Consider the following 19,845-nt stretch of genomic DNA (forward strand, 5'->3'; position numbering starts at 1 on the left):
TCAGAAGTTCACCATCCCCAGAATTTCAAAGGGGCACCAAGAGAGTTGTTTGACCTAGTCTCTAGTCCATGCAACACTCATCATTCCCTTGACTCCGAAGAATTCCATGAAGAAGTCAAGATCAAAGGAATCAATGCTATCAGAATGGAAGCAAAGAAGGTAATTGAGTTCATTCCCTTAGTATTCCTTGAAGATCAAGACATTGTTCTTAATGATCTGACTGTGCGTCTCCAACCCTTGACATGAAGAAAAACAAGCCCAGAGATGGTACTACAGAGATTCATGCGGACATAGTCAAGAGAACCGTGCTGGTAGAAGTGGTGAAAAGAGATGGCCTCAGGGGCTACTAATTTTGAACCTAAAGATGTTGACTTTGTCATGCCCCCTGGCTCTTTGAAAAGAAGCCCCTTAGATGTGAAGATTTCATTCCTATTTTTCCTACCGTGTCAGAATTTGCTTGGGAATGATACTAATAGTAACCTGCCTGCTACTCCTGCCCTGCCCCCCCCCCCCCCCTCCTGAAAAAAAAGAAATGTGAAATGTGATGACGAGTTCACACTAATGATTTCCAAGGATTGATCCAACATCATGTTGATAGGCACATTCATCAGGAGATAAATGCTTTTAAGAAGGGGAGAATTGAGACAAATTATTTCCAGGAGTTCTGCAGGGCCTAGGGTTGATCCTCCAAACCCTAGCACCCTATTTCGATATAGGGGTATTTTAGTAATTTTACCCAACTTTGTGACCATTAATTATGGGTCCCATCAGGTCCAAGTTGTTGATTGGACCTTATATTTTTATTTTACTTTTCCGATTAGCGATTTCCAATTATATAAGAGTCCTAGTCAAGTTGAGATTCCTAGTTTTGTTGTGTCCATTTTGATTTTCCTTATTTTTAAGACTCCATATCTACCCTTAGAATTTGGATTGGCTCCTCTAGAGTTATTGAGTTTTCTTGTTTAAGTCAAAGTCTTAGTTATGTAGTAGTTGAGTTAGTCTTAGAAAAATCAGTTAGAGTTCTAATTGATAGTCCAACTTAGAGTCCTTTTTTTATTTCTTTGTTTGAGGCTATAGATATAGCCTTCAAGTCATGTAATCTTTAAGTTGAATTTGATTAATAAAAATCTGAGTTTAGGGGCAAGTAAGGTCGTGGTCTTCTTGGGAGGGCCATGGTGGATTTTTAGAGTGTGTTCTTCTTTAATTCTGCAAGTGCTCGTGAACCAGCAGCATCCATCAATCCCCAAGTAAGAAAACAACATCCCACCCCATCCCTAGCGTTCACTCTTCTTCCCCTATTCATCACACCATTCTTTTTTATTGATTTTTCTAGATACCTGAATTTCAAGGTCAGATCTACACCAGTCGAACCGTTAGATTGTTCCTGTTTCAAGGCAGTAGCAGTAATATTAGTTATTTTATTAAGGGTAGATTTGTCTTGTTAGGTGCTTTTATTATTTTCTTTGTAATATTCCAACATTGGGAAGACCCGTTGTTTTTCTGGCAAACTATTAGTATAAATAAAGACCCTGCTATGTCTCTCTGATATAAATCAACGACGACGACAACAACAACAATAAGCCTTGTCCCAACTAAATGGGGTCGGCTACATGGATTCTTGCCTTCCAATCAATTCTGTTTGAGGTCATGCTAGATACAAGGCCTAAGGTATGCATATCTTTTTTCACCGTTTCTCTGAAGGTTATCTTAGGTTTACCCCTAGCTCTTTTAGGCCCTTCAAGCTGGATTATATCATTTCTTCGTACATGGGCATTTATAGGTTTCCATTGAACGTGGCTATGTCACCTGAAACAACTTTTTTGAAGCTTATCACTTATGGGAGCAACTCCCAGACCAACTATAATATGATCATTCCTTATCTTATCTTTCCTAGTTTTGCCACTCATCCATCTTAGCATCTTCATTTCTGCTGCACTAAGTTTATCTATATGATTCTTTTTAACAACCCAACACTTTGCACTGTACATCATAGCTGGTCGAACAACGGTCCTGTAAAATTTTCTTGTCTGACATAAATCAAGATTTTCTCAAATCTTACAACATGATATCAAAGCCACCTCTGATTTGAAAAACCCTAACAAGAGCACCACCACCTACCAACAGCCTCTTTCTCTCTTCTTCTTCTTCTTCTTCTTCTTCCCATCACATATCACCACCATCATCTCTTGAGCCTAGTGACAGCTACCACCACCATCGTAGGACTTGTTCCCTCATCCCTAACCCAACGATAGCCCCTAGATTTATCGCCTCCAACCTGCTGTTGTTCTATGGCTATCACCCTTGCGTCTAGACCTCCCTTACCCTGTGATCTACCCTTGGTGCATTGCCTACATTCTATGATTTTCCAAGGGGTGTTGTGACTCCTTTCCAGCCATCCCTACACCATCACATCACCCTAAGACTATGGCCTACACAGTGATACTTCTAGGGTTGCCATTGCCACTTGCAATGGTCCTAAGACTATCATCTAGCCTTGCAAGTTTTACTAGGGCCGTCGCCTCCCTCTCTTTGATTTTCTAAAACCGTCCTAAAACCTCCTTTATACTTGTTTTCCCTTGGTGGTGAGCACTTTTCTCCTGCCAAGGGATCATGTTTTCCTTTTGATGCTCTGATTTACTTTTTTGGATGAGTTTTTCTTCATGTTTCCTTTTGATGCCTTGATTTACTTTTTTGGATCAGTTTTTCTTCCGTGGGACGGCCGATTCAATTATCTTTGCCTCTTCTCGTAATCTAGTATGGGGGAGACTCCTATTTTTTCAGTTTCAGGGATTTTGATTTCTCTCCTTTTCAAATGATGATTGTTAAACTTAATGGGACCAATTATCTTCTCTGGTCTCAATATGTTTCTCTTGCAGCTGGTGCTTGTACTAACGGTGTTCACGGGACTTCTGTACCAACTGTCCTCCACCTTTGTGTGTCTTTGGCTCTTTCTTCTCTATCTCTGTCTCTCTCTCTCTCTCTATGGTTCTCCTCTTCTCCTCTCTATCATTTCATCATTATCCTCTCTTCCATCTTCATGTTCCTCTTCTCTTCTCTTCTCTATTACTCTGAGACGCCTACCCCTTTGACTCCCTCTACACCATCTCTGACTATGATGCCATTGACCTACTTAGGTCTCTCTCCTCCCACCCTTATTGCACACCCGAGATTTCCCTTTCCTCGGAACTCTACTCCTCCCTTCTTCTCTTCTTCCCCTTTCCTCTCTCACTTGTCCTTCTCTCTCTTATGGAGTGGGACCCTCTGGGCCCACCCTCTCTCATCCTTCCTCATCCCTTAGCTTAGTGATTCCCAACCCCTTTCCTCCCTTGCCCCCTCAATACTTGCTTCTCCTGGGCTGGCGTTCGGTTGGGCCCAACCTTTGCTCCCATTCTTTCTTTACTGAGCCAACACTGCCTCCCATTCTCTCCCCCTATCTTGGCTGTGTTATTCTCCCTCCCCACCTTGGCCTTCTTCTTCTCCAACGCTTCATCCTTAGGCCAAACCCTTCCTAATGTAGTACTGTGTTTGATTGATAAAAAACAATAGCCAAATAGGATCTTTTACAGGGAATAATTTCAGATTCAATAGACTGGAAATAAACAAAATTCAGTTATGAAGGTAGGCTGAAATCAGAGTGGTAATACAAGGATATTAACTTAACAACATGGACTGAATAGATCTTCAAAACAGGGGCTGAACTATGAAGAAGACATGCAAGGAACAATATAAGAGAATTGAGAGAAAAATAAGAACAACAAAGTACACCTGGGCTTCATACCACAAGGTAGATTGCTTGGATCGAACACCAATCTTCCTTGATCAAACACAAATTTCTTCAAAGAGGAAATAGCTAACAAGCAATTTGATTTCAAAGTTGAGTGTTGAGTTGTGTCTCACCCTCTTTAGTCTCTTTATATAAAATTCTAAAGAGACATAAATGTTAAGTGTAACATCTAACCACTAACACTCACCACCTACCTATTAATAACTCAACTACTACCTAACTCTTAAAAAAGGAAAACTCCTTTGATAATGAGTTCTTTTATTTTCAAAGCACAACCACTTTTATTGACTTTTAAGAACTAGATTTGGGCTTAGATCTTGTTACACCCCACCCAGCCGGATCCGGTCATACCAGAATGCCTGTGGGGGTGATACACCGCAAGATCTAGATTCAGTGACAAATCCATACAAAACATGATATAGCATAACTAAATGGACAAGAATAAATCAAGTTCAAGTAATAAATTATCAAATATAAAATAATGATTACAATCATCCATTACTTCAAAACAAAAGCTAAACATCAGAGTCCTAGAAGAATATCTTCAGTGGAAAACTCAAGGGTCAAGATAGAAAATACCCTCGCCTTTCCTAAAAGAAAACAACGTGTATATATGTAGAAGAGACATGAAAGAAACTAAAGATTTCCTAAAGACAACAAGGTCTCTATCTCTAGAAGTTGGCTTCATAAGAGCAGTCCTAGCATGAACATGAAGCGTCATGTGCATCCATGTCTTCTCCGACTACACCCTTCTGGTAGCCATTCATTAAAGGATCCTCAACGTAAGAGGGTTCCTCATAACCTGTAGAGCAGTCTAAAGAACAAACAAAAATAAATGAATGAGTTCATAAAACTCTGTGAGGTTATTAACATTCACATCAATACATTCATCCAATTTCCATGTTGTAATTCATATGACAATCATGTAATTAATAATATAAACAAACAGATGCATGGTGATGATATGAGGTTTCTAACTCTATAATGTAGTCTCTAAAGTAGACACGCATTAAGTCATACACCAGTCTCCTCTGAGCGGTCTCTGTCACTCTTCCCTCACGGCACCAAAGCACGTCTGTTGGGCTCTCTGCGGTAGTTGTGTCAAGTCACATCAATCTATGGAGGGGGTATAGGTCACCACTTTCTCACATCACGATTGGTATAAGATCTGGCGCGTGTCAAGGATTACCCTAAGCCCAATGCAAAGTCATACGGTCTCGTACTACATATGGTTCAAATACTTCCATTATGGCACCAACCAACTCAGTTCAGTATCTTTCCCCACCTAGAGTCAATGTATCCCATGGCACCAACCAATTCAAACCCCATTGAGCCCTAACCCTATGGTCATCCATATATAATGGACAGGATGCTCTCCATGTCCTCTAACAGGTTGGTTACCGGTCTTGAGCGCCCATGAGCCCTTATCTATTATATGGAACCCTACCATCTCATGATAACAGTGGGCCTGCTTGATGCTCACAGGTCCTAGCCATTGACATCACGGGTTAACCGGTTTCAATACCCCTACTGAAAGGGTAGTAGTAGTCATGAGGTTACCTAGCCAAACACTTCTAGACTTGCCCTAAGTATGTCAACAGTAATCAGGGAAAGCGCCAAGGGCACTGTAGGAATGCGTCCCATACTGCCTCCTCTGGTGTCCTATGACAGAAATGCCAAAATGGCATTCCCCATTCCCCAATCATAACTTAAGCAATCACATAAAGATACTAGGGCAATAGGCGAACCCACAACCCTAGTAGAAAATACAAGGTAAGGATAATAATATCATTCTTCCTCTTTCATCTCATACAATATCATACCATTTTCATATCAATAATATAAGATTCAACAGCAAAGAGAAATACTCAAGCAATAAATCTTACATTCCGTTCGTGCAAAGTCATACACAAGCATATCATGGTAGATAGAAATTTACAGCAATTAATATCAACAACAAAAATTAAAATAGCAACAATTAATTATGTGTAACATAGTTAGTTATTCCTCACCTTCCAACTAGATTCCTTTCTTCAAAGTTCAGTAATTCTTTCCCGCAAGTTGGTGACTAAAGATATATAAACATATTCATGCAAGAGGATTAACAAAATAAAAATAGGAGTTAATTTTTGGGTTTCAAAGGATATCCCAAAATCTTTCCACGAAAACCCAAATCTAAAAACTAGGTTAAAAAGGGTAGTTCTTAACCTCATTACTGAATGGTTTTTAATTAGCCACCAATTCGAAGTCAAAACGAAACAAAATGGGGGAAGCTAATTGGCAGCAAAAGGATCCTATGGGTACCTTCAATTTGACCAAGATCAAAATGTCCCAAATTGGCTCTCTTAAATCACCCATGGGTGACCTGGAGAGTCAAAATGCATCAACTAAAGCATGGGATCACACCAATAATTCTCATACTAGAAGGGACACCAAAATAAGGATTAAGGAGTAAGCAATGAACCTAACGTGCTTCCCTTTGAAGATCCCTCAAAAGAAGAGAAGAGAAATGACTCCCAAAACCAAGTATAAGAGAAAGATTAAATAAAACTAACCTTTCCTAGTGATTTCGTAAAGATTTGGATCACAAAACACCTTCGAAAAGATGGGAACTGCTCTTCCTCTGGCTTCTCCTCTTCCCGCAGCCTCGAACTCGTTCTTGCATAAAGAAATGCGATTACGGTTGAGTTAAAATATAAAATAGGGCTTAAAAACCCGAAATTCTGTTTTTGCCCTAAACAGAAAATGGGGTGGGAGGTTGGTTCACCCAAATGGCCCAACCGAACGGTCCATGGTTGGACCCCCAAACGGACTCCAATTTTGGTGATTTTTGGCTCGTTGGAAAGGTCTTTCAACGATCTTCGATTTGATACCTTATTCGCGTCAATCGGATTCTCCATTGTCGATCTATGGTCGTTCCAAAATCACCCTTTTTACACCATCTTGATTAATCTTCTCTCTTCAGTTAAACTCTAGGAGAGTTGTTGAGTCATCATAAGGGTCATCCACCAACATTGGTTCCATTTATAATCCTTCAGGCTTGACTTGAATGCCCACAATTGTCGCCAACTCAAGGCCTGGGTTCTCGGTCTTGAAACTACGCGTTAAAGGGGTAGAAATCCGGGGGATTTCACAGATCTAGACCATGGAGATCAAAATATATGGGCTAACTTTAACCCACTAAAACAGTCCTAGCCCATAAAAGGCATGGGCTGATTTGGGTGATAGCTTTAGGCCTTTATGGGCCTAACCCATTGGGCTTTTCTTTCTTATATATGCCTTCAATTATGCATTACTTCCCTTTCCATGGAGCTTAAGCATGGTTCAATCTTGGTGATTGCTCATGAGCTTGAGGCTCTTCTTATACTGAGTCCCGTTCCCCACCTCTTTGGAATCAATGGAGAAGCTCTCGGTTGAGCTTTCGTCTTTACGAAAAAGAAGCAGAAAAGTCAGAAGAAATACTTCGAGCTCGGCTTTTGGGCCTTTGTGATTTAGCTTTTGTCTGTAGTCCATATTGTGTTTTGTTTTGTTTGGCCTTGTAGGCCTCTTTGGGCTCTGGTTGTACTCTTCTTTTGGTAAAAAAAAAAGGAAGAAGATTATTTATGATGGTGTTATGTCCCCAGGCACCTTAGTGAAAGTGGGCATACGAGTGCAATCCTTCTAAGCCTAAACGAAGTGGACTTTATTGTTTTAACTTTATCAGTTTAATTGAACCACTATAGATCCCATCTGTCTTGTCTCTTGCTTTATTGTTTTAATTTTGAATCTGTTAATTATTTTCAAAGACAAGCTTGATTCGCTAGTCTTAACCTGTTAACCCCCCCTCCAGGTTGATTTTAACTTCGGATCTGGAATACTACCTCAAGAGAGAATCAGCATCATAATTGTCACAGTGCCTATGTGAACAGTATGTTGGAAGAGGGCAACAAATCAAGGTGTCACAGACATGGTGAAATGTGGCTAAGATGCTCGTCTAGTTGACAACTCAGGGTTGTCCTAAGAAAATCACATGAGGGGATGAAGAATCGTTTGATGGTCCAACCTGATGAAGGTGAACAGGGAACCAAAAAATCGCATCAACATATAATTTATCAGAATCGAGCTGATCGATTCAAAAATAGGGATAAGGAATCCTTGGCAGTCTAGAAGGAAGCCACCAGGAGTGGTAGTGACGATGGGCTTTCTCCTGTGGGCTTTTACACTAGCAGTAGTGCTAGAAAGGGAAAGAGGGGCGGTGATCATAAGCAGCATTGGTATTGGAAATTTGGTAACGAATATATGGAAGAATGAAGATTATGGTACCAGAAGAAAACAAGAAAAAGAGAGGAAGAGAATCCAGTAGAAAGTTGTGTTACCAATGATCTCTTGCACACCTATATTACCCTCACAACATAATATATGAAATTACATACTACTCCCAGTGGAGGTGAGAAGTAAAAGAGGGACTTCCAAATAAGAAAAGTAAATAAATTAGTTCCCAGGTATCCTCAATACATAAATCTAAGTAAGAATTTCTTACAGGGAGGTGTAGTTGTAGCATTGTGATGGTCGTAGTAATGGAGAACCAAAAGTGAGAGAATGAGGTGAACCATGATTGGGGTTGTGGATCCCACTCTGATACCATGTTCTAGATTGGAAAAAATATGACGTTTGCCTAATGTTTGTTTATAAGAACTAATTGCATGTTAATAAGACATTTCTACCCTTGTACCCTTCTACAACAGCAACAAAAGATCATATCAGACTACCCATGTGCCACGTACATATGTATAACAAAAAAAAACCAAACTCATGTCTTGCCTTGAAACCACAGCCAAATCCTAAAGAATATGGATTTCAACTTAACTTTGATGCCAATAACCATCGAGAAACATAGATCCAACGTGCAAGCCTATATTAATTTCTGAACAAATTGGGGAAAGTTTTCAATAGTCATTGGAAAGTAAAATTTCCAAGCACACCACCAAAGATAAATGGCCGTTACTGTTGTCACAGTGCTTAGGTGACCAGCATGTTGTAGTGGGCCCATGGTAAAAAATTCAAGGGAAACTCAAGTTTCGACCGGGTGAAAATGGGAAACTTAGGTGGAAACTTGGAAAATTTCGAGGAAACCGATGACTTTTTTGTACAAGCTTCGATAGGTTTTAGAGAGTATTTTGGGTGGGATTCTGCATTTAAGCTAATTAGAGTATAAAGAACACATTGACATGTGCATTTTACTAAAAAAATCAATTTAGATATGTCATTCAAAGTACATAATATTAATGTGAAGTTGACCGAGGAGTACAAAATAAAGTTAACTATACTTAAGCATAACATTCAACATATGACTTCTAACTTCTAAGTTAAATTCAAAACATCGAATAAACTCTAAACATCAGATACAATGTAACTAGTAATAAAAATAAAATGGGAAGTACAATTCACTAAATCAATGCCAATAGGAGTGCCTCGGCGGATCCATCCCGTAACTTAAGTAGTGTTTTGCCTGTGACATCCTCTCCTCTGACCAACGGACATAGACATACCATGGCATGTGATGCCTATGGTTGTCGAGGTAATCGACAACTGCAACTCTATAGGTTTGGTCGTCAACATGCATAAGATATCCGCTTTGAGGGAATGCACAATACGGATAGGGAAGTCCTGATTCTCTCAGGAGGTAGGGGTTGGGGTTGCATGCCGAAGATTTGCCCCCAAATTAGCATCCATATAAGTTGCACCCTTGTGCACATAGACGGTCCTCCCGTCAGACGCTGGATAATGCATCCTAGTCTGTTCCATTAGTCTATGTCTCCCATAATCCTAAGGAAACCCCTGACCATATGATGCATTACTATAAGCCCCCGAAGAAGATGCAACACTCTCCATACCATTCTCGTATGAGTGGAGATCAGCTGTTGTCGGTATCCAGTATTCAACAATGGAGGCTTTTGACTCATCTAGACTTATAGATCCCATGGAGACTGCCAAGCTATACACATCAGTGGGATGGTAAGACCCGTACGATGAAGTGTCATCCTCATACCCATATCCATGCTGCTTCCCTTTCCCTTTCCCTTTCTGGCTGTAAGTGTAACTACGACTTGCACCATTGTCGACATCCTGGGTAGCATGGGTGAACTGACTCTCCCCCATGAATCTCAATGGCCCTCCCTGTCCCTGACTCTCAACTGGGGTCACTGCTAGATTTGGTGGTTGTGGTGGTCTCTCCCGTGGTTCAGCTGAATCTTGATCAGTAGGCCCATCATCATCATCATCATCACCACCACCACCATCATCATCATCATCACCACTCCCACTGTCATCCCCACTACCAAGTCCAACATCATCATCATCGTCTACATCATCCTATGCCTGACTAGCGGGTGGCTGAGTAACATCATCATCATTGTTGAAGTATATACACTTGGGCTATTTATTGTTCACGACACTATTCACGTGAACAGTAAAAAATCTGTTTTCTTGTTCACGTGAACAGTAAAATCTGTGTTACTGTTCACGTGAACAATATTATGCTATTGTTTTTATTATATTTTCTATTTCTAATGTGGGAGTCTTGCTACATAAGTTTTGGGAGTTTTTTAGAAAGTATAGTTTCTATTTTGGTGGTAGTTTCTATTTTTAGAACTTTCTATTTTAGGAGTTAGGAAGTTACTAAAGCTGTAATATTTTGTTTCTTTTTTCTAGAGGACAATTATTTGTCTCTAAAGTTGTATTAGATTCATTAGAAGCTATAAAGAAAAGTGCTCTGTGATTCTAGACTCTTAAGTAAGAATCACGAGCCTCTTCTACTAGTTCTTCATCTCTCTTCTCTTTTTCTTCTTCTCTCTTTTCTTTGTTCAAGTTCAGCTGCTGTTTTGATTATTTAATGCTTGTTTTCTAACAATCATCATCTGACCATATAATATTATCCTCACTGACACTGGATGCACCAGGGTGTGGTACAAAGGGACGGTTAGGCTCGGTGTACACTCTCCCATCTGTGGCCAAGAACTCATCCACATTAGCTCCCACCTCTCGTGCAATTTGACTGCTGGGTCGACCTCTCGCCTCATTCAACAATGGCTCTCTGACCCACTCAAATAGGGGGACTCCTCATCATCATCTATGGCAAAGATGTTAGCCAACTCAATCTTGTCCCCACTACCTTGCTCTTGACCTAACTTAATATGCTCCTCTCTAAACCTCATATTACAGTGAACTGATTGGAGGGCAAGAATCCATGTAGCCGACCCCATTTAGTTGGGACAAGGCTTATTGTTGTTGTTGTCGTTGTATACAAGGTCCTCTAGTTGCTTCACCCCCGAACGGTTCCGCCTCTTAAAATGTATCAGATTGTTCCAGTTACGCTTGCAGCCGGTGGCAGAAGATGTCTGGGAGAGCACTCTAACTGCAATGTTAATCAAGTACTCCGAGTCTAACCCGTAGTGTAGCCACCACTCAGCTGCAAGAAACATAACCAACCAAATTAATAATAGTAAAAATAAATTTTGTCAAAAACTCAAATTGAGTATCTAAGACTTAGACTAAGTGACTTACCAGAAGTGGTAGACTAAGTGACTTACCAGGAGTGGTGTTCTCCCTAGCCTGAATAGCGACTGAGCAACTGTAGCTACCAGTAGCATCTCTAAAAGTCTTTAACTGCAATAAATAATTACAAAGTCAGTATGAAAAACAAGTATTTATCTTAATTCTTAAGTACTAGACTAGTAGTCATCTCACAAGTCACAAGTCACAATCTTACCTCATTATTAATTAATGCTTGTTTTGTCGGGTCCAGTTCCAACCTTTCCACTACTTGATGGATTGCCCGGATCAAAGCCGCCCTCATCCCGAGTTCTCTATTGTAGTGGTACATGGGATTCAAATAATAGGCTATCAAACAGGCCAACAAATGAGATGGTAAGATACCATAAAACTACATAATAAGTACTAAGTTATTAACAATTAAGTATTTAAGTAATAACTTGAAAATTTTAATAACTTTCAACTCACCAGCCAAATGTGGATGTCTTAGTTGCCTTTCCCACCTTTCTTGGATGATATCAAGGAATTTCTGGTTGCCCTTAGGATATACTTTCCTAACCATCTCCTTTATCATCTCCACTGCAGCCCATATATGTGGTAAAGTTGGTTTCCTTTGTTGATCTACCAACTTCAAGACTGTCACCACAGGGTCTAGAAGCTTTATAACAACTCTTAGATTTCCCCAGAAGGTATCACTGATTATGGTAGCCTGTGCTGCTCTCCCTGCCAGTGATTCTTATTGGGGCCAGGCAAACCACTCTTCAGATGCAAACATCGCACATAGTTGGGTTTTCTTCTTCTTAAAACTCTTCAAGGCAATCAAATTTGTAGCAAATCTTGTGACCCCAGGCCTCACCAAGTCACCACCACATGTCGTCCTCAACATATCCAAAGCAAATCCATGGTTATATACGAATGTGGTCACATTTCGAGCCCGCTGAACAACGTTCTTCACAAATTTGACTTGCCCAATGTCTTTCAACATCAAATCAATACAATGTGCCGCACAAGGAATCCAGAAGAGCCTACACCTGGGATCCTCCATCAACTTCATCCCAGCCTTCTTGAAATTGGCGCCATCAGTCACAATTTGCACCACGTGCTTGACTCCAACCTCTTTCACCACACTCTTCAGCAACCCATATATGTATTTTGCATCCTTCTTGTGACTGGATGCGTCATTAGACTTGAGGAACACCGTCCTCCCATCACAATTCAACATAAAATTGATGATAGACTATCTAGTGGGACCAGTCCAACCATCACACATCATTGTCACCCCATAGTGCCTCCACATTGGCTTAAGACCATCAATGTAGGCTTTCAAGTCTTCTTTATGCCATGGGAGATATTCGTTATATATATCTTATAAGGGGTTGGCCCAACCACCCCATGTCCAACACCACTAATCTCATCCACCATCGTCATATAATAAGGCCCCTGTGCAACATTTGCAAGAACACGTGATATAATGCCCACTTAGAAAAGGCCATCCCCACCTTATCCTTCACAATACCCCACATATGCTTTAATTTCTTCTGTTTTGAATGTGGCCTCGCAAACAAGTCAAGATGAGTGTGTAGTATATGCACATCAGGATCTGCCGCAATGGGTCTATAAGCAGCAGATGTGGCACTAGGTCATGATCATGGGGCCCATGGTAATGGAACTGACCCTCATACTGGAGCTGCCTCCACTTGCCCTCTCAACATTTGGATCTCTAGATGACCTTGCACTTATGGCCCTCTGTGTCCTGATCTCATCGAGTCTATGAGACTCCCAACTCTCCATCTCTGCCTCTAGGGATGATGCATCATCTAGATCTAGATCCACATTTTTCTCTCCCACATGCTGCCTGGAATTGAGCCCTCTTTGCTTTCTTTTGTGGCCTCTTCTCTTGCCCTCCGATCACATATTTTGCCATTGCAAGTTTAACTTCATAAGAGACATGGGCCTCCAACCACATTGCGGTCCCCTCTCGGTAGATGGATCTTTAATTGAGTGACCCCACCTTATCCAATCCTTTTCAGACAATATTTACACTTTGACTTCTTCATATCATCCGTCAAAGGCTTACCATGCTGCCAAGCTATGTCTAACATCGTGTTTCTGAATTCCTGATACAAACATACATAATCACCGTTAAAATAGAAACCCAACACTTTAATTTTAACCTAAGGCCCTAAAGACACTAAAGTGTAAACACACGGTCACACATTTAGTTGAAAAGTGTAAACTAAGGTATTCATAAACATTTTTTAGTTTTTGTTCCTAATTAAAAATATTTTTTAATAATTAAAATATGTTTCATAATAATTATTAAATACAAGAAAAATTAGAAAACATAGTAAAACACTTCAAAAATCAGATTCAATCAATTACATATGTAAAGTAAGGTATTTATAAACATTTTGAAATTTTTGTTCCTAATTAAAAATATCTTTTTATAATTAAAATATTTTTTATAATAATTGTTAAATAGAAGAAAAATCAGAAAACATAGTAAAACACTTCAAAAACAGATCCAATCAATTACATATGTAGAGTAAGGTATTCATAAACATTATGAAATTTTTGTTCCTAAATCCTAATTAAATATATTTTTTTATAATTAAATTATTTTTTATAATAATTATAAATAGAAGAAAAATCAGAAAACATAGTAAAACACTTCAAAAATCAGATTCAATGAATTACATATGTAAATCTACTTATTAGAGACAACAAATAACAATATCAACTCAATCCAGTATGCTTTGAGCATAAAAGAAAGGAAAAAAATTTAATTTTTTAGGTTTTTTTTAAAATCAGAAAAAAAAAAAAAAAAAAGTAGAACACTACAATGTTCAAATCCAACAACCACCACTTGTTAATCTATCCACTAGAGACCATCATAGTAAATTTCAAAACATTCCAACACCATTTGATCATGAAAAAAAGGAAAAAAATTAAAAAAAAGGGGAAACTTGGGTTACCTTCCAACAAAGTTTGAAAACTGTGAAATAATCCACCAAGAAGGGCCTAAATCAGCAAAGGAGTGCTTAAAAGTGGTCGAAATGATGCAAAATCATGAAAAAGAGCTTGAAAAAAGGTGGGAAAAGCAGATCGAAACCTCTTTGCTCTGCCTGGTTTTCGCAATCGAAACTCTGGTTTCCTAGAGTTTTGATCGAAGAAGAAGACTTTATATAAAAGTGAACCGGCTGAACACTTAAATAAGTAAACCAGTTTTGAGGTTCTATCGAAACTTCGACAGTTTCAACCGAAACTCTCAAAATTTCCCATGTTTCCCAGTTGAACCATGCTTCGACCCAAGAGGGAAATTTCGACATTTTTGATCGTAACTAAGGACTTTTTTTCGGTCCTCGTGAGTTTCGTTTCGCATTTTTCGACCGAATTTTGTACCATGAGTGGGCCTGAAAGGCAATCCTAACAAGGTATAGTGGATAAAAGTTTTCAATACTTCATAACTAGTCCTTTTTAATATGTCAAAGTTATTTGGCCAGTTTGAAAGTTATGGATGTTCAAAAAATCAAACTGAAAGGGCTTGTCTTGATGTATCTGTAGCCCCCAACTGTTTATCAATAAACCTGATATTATCTTGAGTTCTTGATGATGCCGAATCATACGTAGTCATTTAAATTGAGGGTGTATGTTTCCGACTTTTCACATTTAGTCCACCATTTATATCAATTTGTTTAGTCATTAGCAATAAAGTAATTTCATGCCTCTATAGTTTCTGTTGGCCATTAGGTTTTTTCATTTTATATCTGCATCATACCAATACTTATTTGGTTACTTTTACTCCACAGATGCTTTCACTGTTCTCTGTTTCATGACTAGTGCTGAACTTCATAATTCTTTTGCTAAGGCTGTGTTTAATATAGATATTATTTCACTTTAGGTGCTAGGGGATCTGACTCATGTTCGGTCATACTTTGATATTTTCTCAGAGAGAATCAGTCAAAAGGATATCGTAAGTTTGGGTTGTTTTTCATTGATGTGTTGTTGCTTACGTCATTCTTGAATCTATTCTGTTACTTTGTATATTTAAGTTGAAAATGGTATAGGAACTGGAAGAGGCTGAAATAGAAATGGAACTTCTTCAGAAAGAACTGGCATTGCAGGAATTGTCTGGGGTTTTAAAAGAAGATGCTCATCTCTCTCCCATCTTATCCGGTAATTAGTCTTGTTATTACTTTTAGTTTCACTTCTTATCCAGTAATTAGTCTTGTTATTACTTTTAGTTTCAGTAGTTTCTTATGGAAATAATCATATACCTTGTTTTCTTTCTGCTGATATCTTCTATTTTGATATGATTTTGATCAGTTCATACAAAGGATGACAACCGCCTTCAGCAAATAAAAGATCAAATTCGATCCCTGTATGTACTCTGTCACCCCACACCCCCATAGAAAAAATAAAAAAAAGAAATGCAACCAATTTTAGTTAACTTGAATCCCAATTGAAATGCAAAGGAAAGTGATGGCCTACTACAATATCATTATGTTTTCTCTTTATGCATCATGAGTGCTTAATGTGCAGCAATGCTTCTCATCAATATGCCATTAGACATTGTTGAATGATTTGAGAATTCCTGACTTATTTCTGAGTGACATAGTAGGACTTTATAAATACTAGTAACTTTGCAAAGAAAGAAACACATCTTCCGAATGTGGGACTGTTACAATGATATGACCTAACAGACAATTCCACCCTTATTTATAAAAGTAGTTTCATACTTTTATAAATTTAATTCAACACCATTACAGCGTAGATCAAGTGATGATGTCTCACCTGTATTACGTTCAAACCCTTGCATTATGTATACATACGTATTTGATCAAAATACATAATTTAGAAAATAATTTTTAAAACCACAAAAAAAAAATAATAGTTTAACGACATATAATCATAGATCAACACCCTAGACTAAACATATATTAATTTCAAAGCAATACAAGAACAAAAATAAAAAAATAAAATAGGAACTTTGGAATATCACATTGCCAGGATGTCCCAAAATCCCCAAAGGAGGAGCAAAATAGGTGTTTCGAGGCAAAGGAGTTGTGGAAATGAGTTGATTTGGAGGTAGAAATCAAGAAAACCAAGAAAAAAAGGATGAAGTGTCCAAATTTCTCTAGCGGAACAAGGGTGGAACTATCAAAACCTACGTTATTTCACAAGGTTCGACCAAAGGAATGCATTTTTATAGAGAAAATTACATTTACACCCCCTATGATTGCAAAAAAGTACATTTAGACCCTCTGGAATTCATTCCTTTTTCGAACGTCCCCTTATACCTAACATCGTTAGTTTTAAATATAAAAGGACATTTACCTTAGTGAATCTTAATATAAGTTTAAAAGAACAAAAAATAGAAATAAAAGTCGATCAATTTTTAGGGTGAATTAACTTTTTCTAGAGATTTTTTAGAAAATTCTTAGGAAAAGATTTTTCTTTCTTTCTTTTTCTCTATTTTTTTTTTTTTTGGGGGGGGGGTAATAAAAGACACAATTCTAACAAATTTAATGAAATAATAGAAAAATTACATTTCCTTTTTTGAAGGTTTTGAAATAAAGAAGAGTAATATTTGGAATTTTGAAAATACAATTGATGTTGACTCATCACCAAGGAACAAATTTCAATTGAAATGAGAATTTTGACCTTGCCAAAGGCTGAAATTCCTATGTTTTGGTCGAAATTTTGACCGAAACTGGACACTTTTTTAAGGATTTTGGAACTTCAATTTCGGGCCTCATATGGACTCAAAATGATTTGGATTCTTGGATACTTTCTATTTCAAGCATAATAAACACTATAGAACTACTAGTTTACCAAAAAAACCATTGAAAATGTAACATCCAACTTTTCCAAGTATATACTACATATGAGAATAAGCGAGAATGTTACCAATTACAAGTCTACTCTATTCAATGTCTCCCTCTTCCATCTGCATCCTATACAAATGACAATACAAGTCCCATGATGTTTGCCCCATATGGTTATGGACGTAGTTAGCAACTGCAGCTTTGTACGACATCATCCACATGCCTAAGATTTCCTGATGGAAGTTTTGAGTCTCCGAATAAGGAATTGGCTCAACTGCATATGGAAAGGCTGGTGGTGGCTGTGGAATAGAGTGGAAGATCTGCTCAACAAATAAAAGGAGCACCCTGGCTGTCAGCATAAGGATAAGGTCCATACTAATAATAAGGTTACAAACTTACAGTCAAGGAACGAAACTTCGATGGTTTCGCTCGGTTCGCCGCCCGGCGAACCGAGCGAAATGGCGAATAATCGTCGATCTCGGCGGCGAGAACTTCTCAGTTCGTTAGGGATTTCTTTCCCTTTCTCTCTTTCTTCTTCTTCTCCGGCAAAATAGATCAGATCGGTCTCTTTATCTCTCTCTCTTTCTTCATCTTCTTCTTCTTCGGCAGAAATAGCAGTGGAGCCTGCTACCCATGACTCAAAGAGCAGTAGAAATAAAAAAAAAAAAAAAAACAAAAAAATCTGAAGTTTGGCCGGCGAAACGTCGATTTTCCGGCGAAAAATTGTAATATCGGTTTCGCCCTCTGGGCGAACCGGCGAATTTCGGCGAAATTCGCCGAAATTTCTTTCCTTGGATACAGTGCCTAACTCCGATAGGTGACAGTGGGAGGGACACCATAAGCTCTATATGCTGCTCCATAACCATAAGCCTCCACTAGTGGCTAACCCTGAGTCTGATAGTTAGGAGGGACACCATATTGTCCATAACCATAAGTTCCATAAGTCAACCCAGTAGAACCAATACCCTCCACAAGGTATCATATGAGGACTCTGTAGGCCTATGCCATCCGGATCCTCTGGAGGTGGAGGAGTCTTTATAATCATTTATGCTCATCGATCTTATAGATCCCACCAAGCTCTCGACATCAATTGGAAGGTAGGACCCATATAATGGCGTGTCCTCTGTGCTATAGTTGTGATGTCTCCCCTTCCCTTTCCTCGAATATGTAAAGGAAACATTTTGGCCTTGAGATGCAGCTCCAGTATGTTCTGAATCTTGTGTCGCATGGGTGAACTAACTCTAACTTGTGAATCTCGGTGGTTGTCCTCCCCACTTGACTCTCACATACTGGTGGTGGTGGTGGTCTGTCCCTAGGATTAGCTGAATCCTGATCATGAGGTCCAACACCCTTCTCATCCCCTCCATCATCATCATCGTCATCGTCATTGTCATCATCATCACCATTGTCGTCATCGCCGGAGGCCTGAGTCAAATCATCCTCAATGTCAGACCAAACAATCAAATCCTCACTCTGGGTGGATGCACTAGGGTGTGGCACAAAGGGACAGCAAGCGCTACATGTGCACTCCCCTCCTGGGCCATGAAGTCCTCCACATCAAACCCCATCTCCTCTGCAATCTATCTTTTGGGACGACCTCCCTCATCTAGTAATGGCTCTCCACTGTCCCTGATCCAGTTAACTACTGGGTTATCATCATCATCCATCTCAAATATGTCAGCTAACTCGATATTGTTACTTTCTCTGTCCATCCCTTGTCTAATATGATTCTCCCTCAGTCTCATATTTTAGTGTATGTAGACAAGGTCCTTTAGATGCTTCACACCCAAACGGTTGCGCCTCTGCTAGGGAATTAGGCTGAAGGTGCTCCAGTTTCGCTCACAACCAGTGGCAGAACATGTTTGGGAGAGCATTTTGCTTGCAATCACACTCAAGTGGGTGAGTCACGTCCAAATTGCTACCACCACTTAGCTGCTACAAACATAGACTCCAAGTCATTTCAATACTTAAATAACTAAATTAAATATAAAATATAATAATTAATTATATAATGAAATAAATGAATGAACTTACCCCCAGGGGCGAATTCCTGTCTCGATACGGCCACGGAACGACTGAAGGTTAATGACTTAGTATAGAACTATGAGTTGTGAATATCAAATTATTCAAATCATTATCTCACCTCCATAAGGATGATTGCTTATTTACGTGGATCCGGTTCCAATTTCTCCACTACAGTTTGGCATCCATCAAATCTTACCTCATCCTAAAATTGTCCTTGTAATGGTACTTGGGATTTAAATAGTATGTTGTGTAAGAAAAAGTATGTCATAAAAGGGAATGGTTAATGCTTAATAGTGTGATAACATAATGAAAATTAAATTGAATACTAGACTTAACAACTCACTAGCCTTATTCGGTGGATGCTGCAACATAGACTGCCATCTAACTTAGATGATTTCGAGGACTTTCTTGTTGTCATGTGGGTGGACCTGAGTAACTTGCTGCTTTATTCTCTCTACTGCAGCAAATATGTGTGGTAGAGTTTGTTTTCACTGTTAATCTACCATCCTTAACACATGCACCACAGGCTCAAGCATCTTCACCACTATCCTCACATTATGCTAGAAAGTCTCATCAAGTATGGTCAACTGTGCTCTCCTTCCTCCCATGAATGAAGAACCCTCCCAGCTAAACCATTGCTCTGATGCAAACATGCTTCTAAGGCCAGTCTTCCTACTT

The 19,845-nt window shown here is 39.0% G+C and overlaps 1 protein-coding gene across 5 annotated transcripts in view; it reads left to right on the forward strand.

The window, feature by feature from the left end:
- The window catches only part of LOC149012070 (uncharacterized), a 124,659-nt gene that overhangs the window by 81,993 nt on the left and 22,821 nt on the right, over nucleotides 1–19,845 (forward strand). For 4 of the 5 annotated variants that reach the window (XM_089157797.1, XM_089157798.1, XM_089157800.1 and 1 more), the window contains 3 exons: nucleotides 15,216–15,287; nucleotides 15,382–15,490; nucleotides 15,641–15,695. In XM_089157797.1, the coding sequence (XP_089013923.1) occupies nucleotides 15,216–15,287; nucleotides 15,382–15,490; nucleotides 15,641–15,695 (236 nt within the window). Of the gene's footprint in view, nucleotides 1–15,215; nucleotides 15,288–15,381; nucleotides 15,491–15,640; nucleotides 15,696–19,845 lie in introns of those variants that run through there. The other variant, XM_089157802.1, reaches the window with a different exon arrangement.

Source organism: Hakea prostrata, chromosome 6, assembly GCF_041222555.1.
Source record: "Hakea prostrata isolate BN-2017 chromosome 6, UWA_Hpros_2, whole genome shotgun sequence".
Taxonomy (NCBI): domain Eukaryota; kingdom Viridiplantae; phylum Streptophyta; class Magnoliopsida; order Proteales; family Proteaceae; genus Hakea; species Hakea prostrata.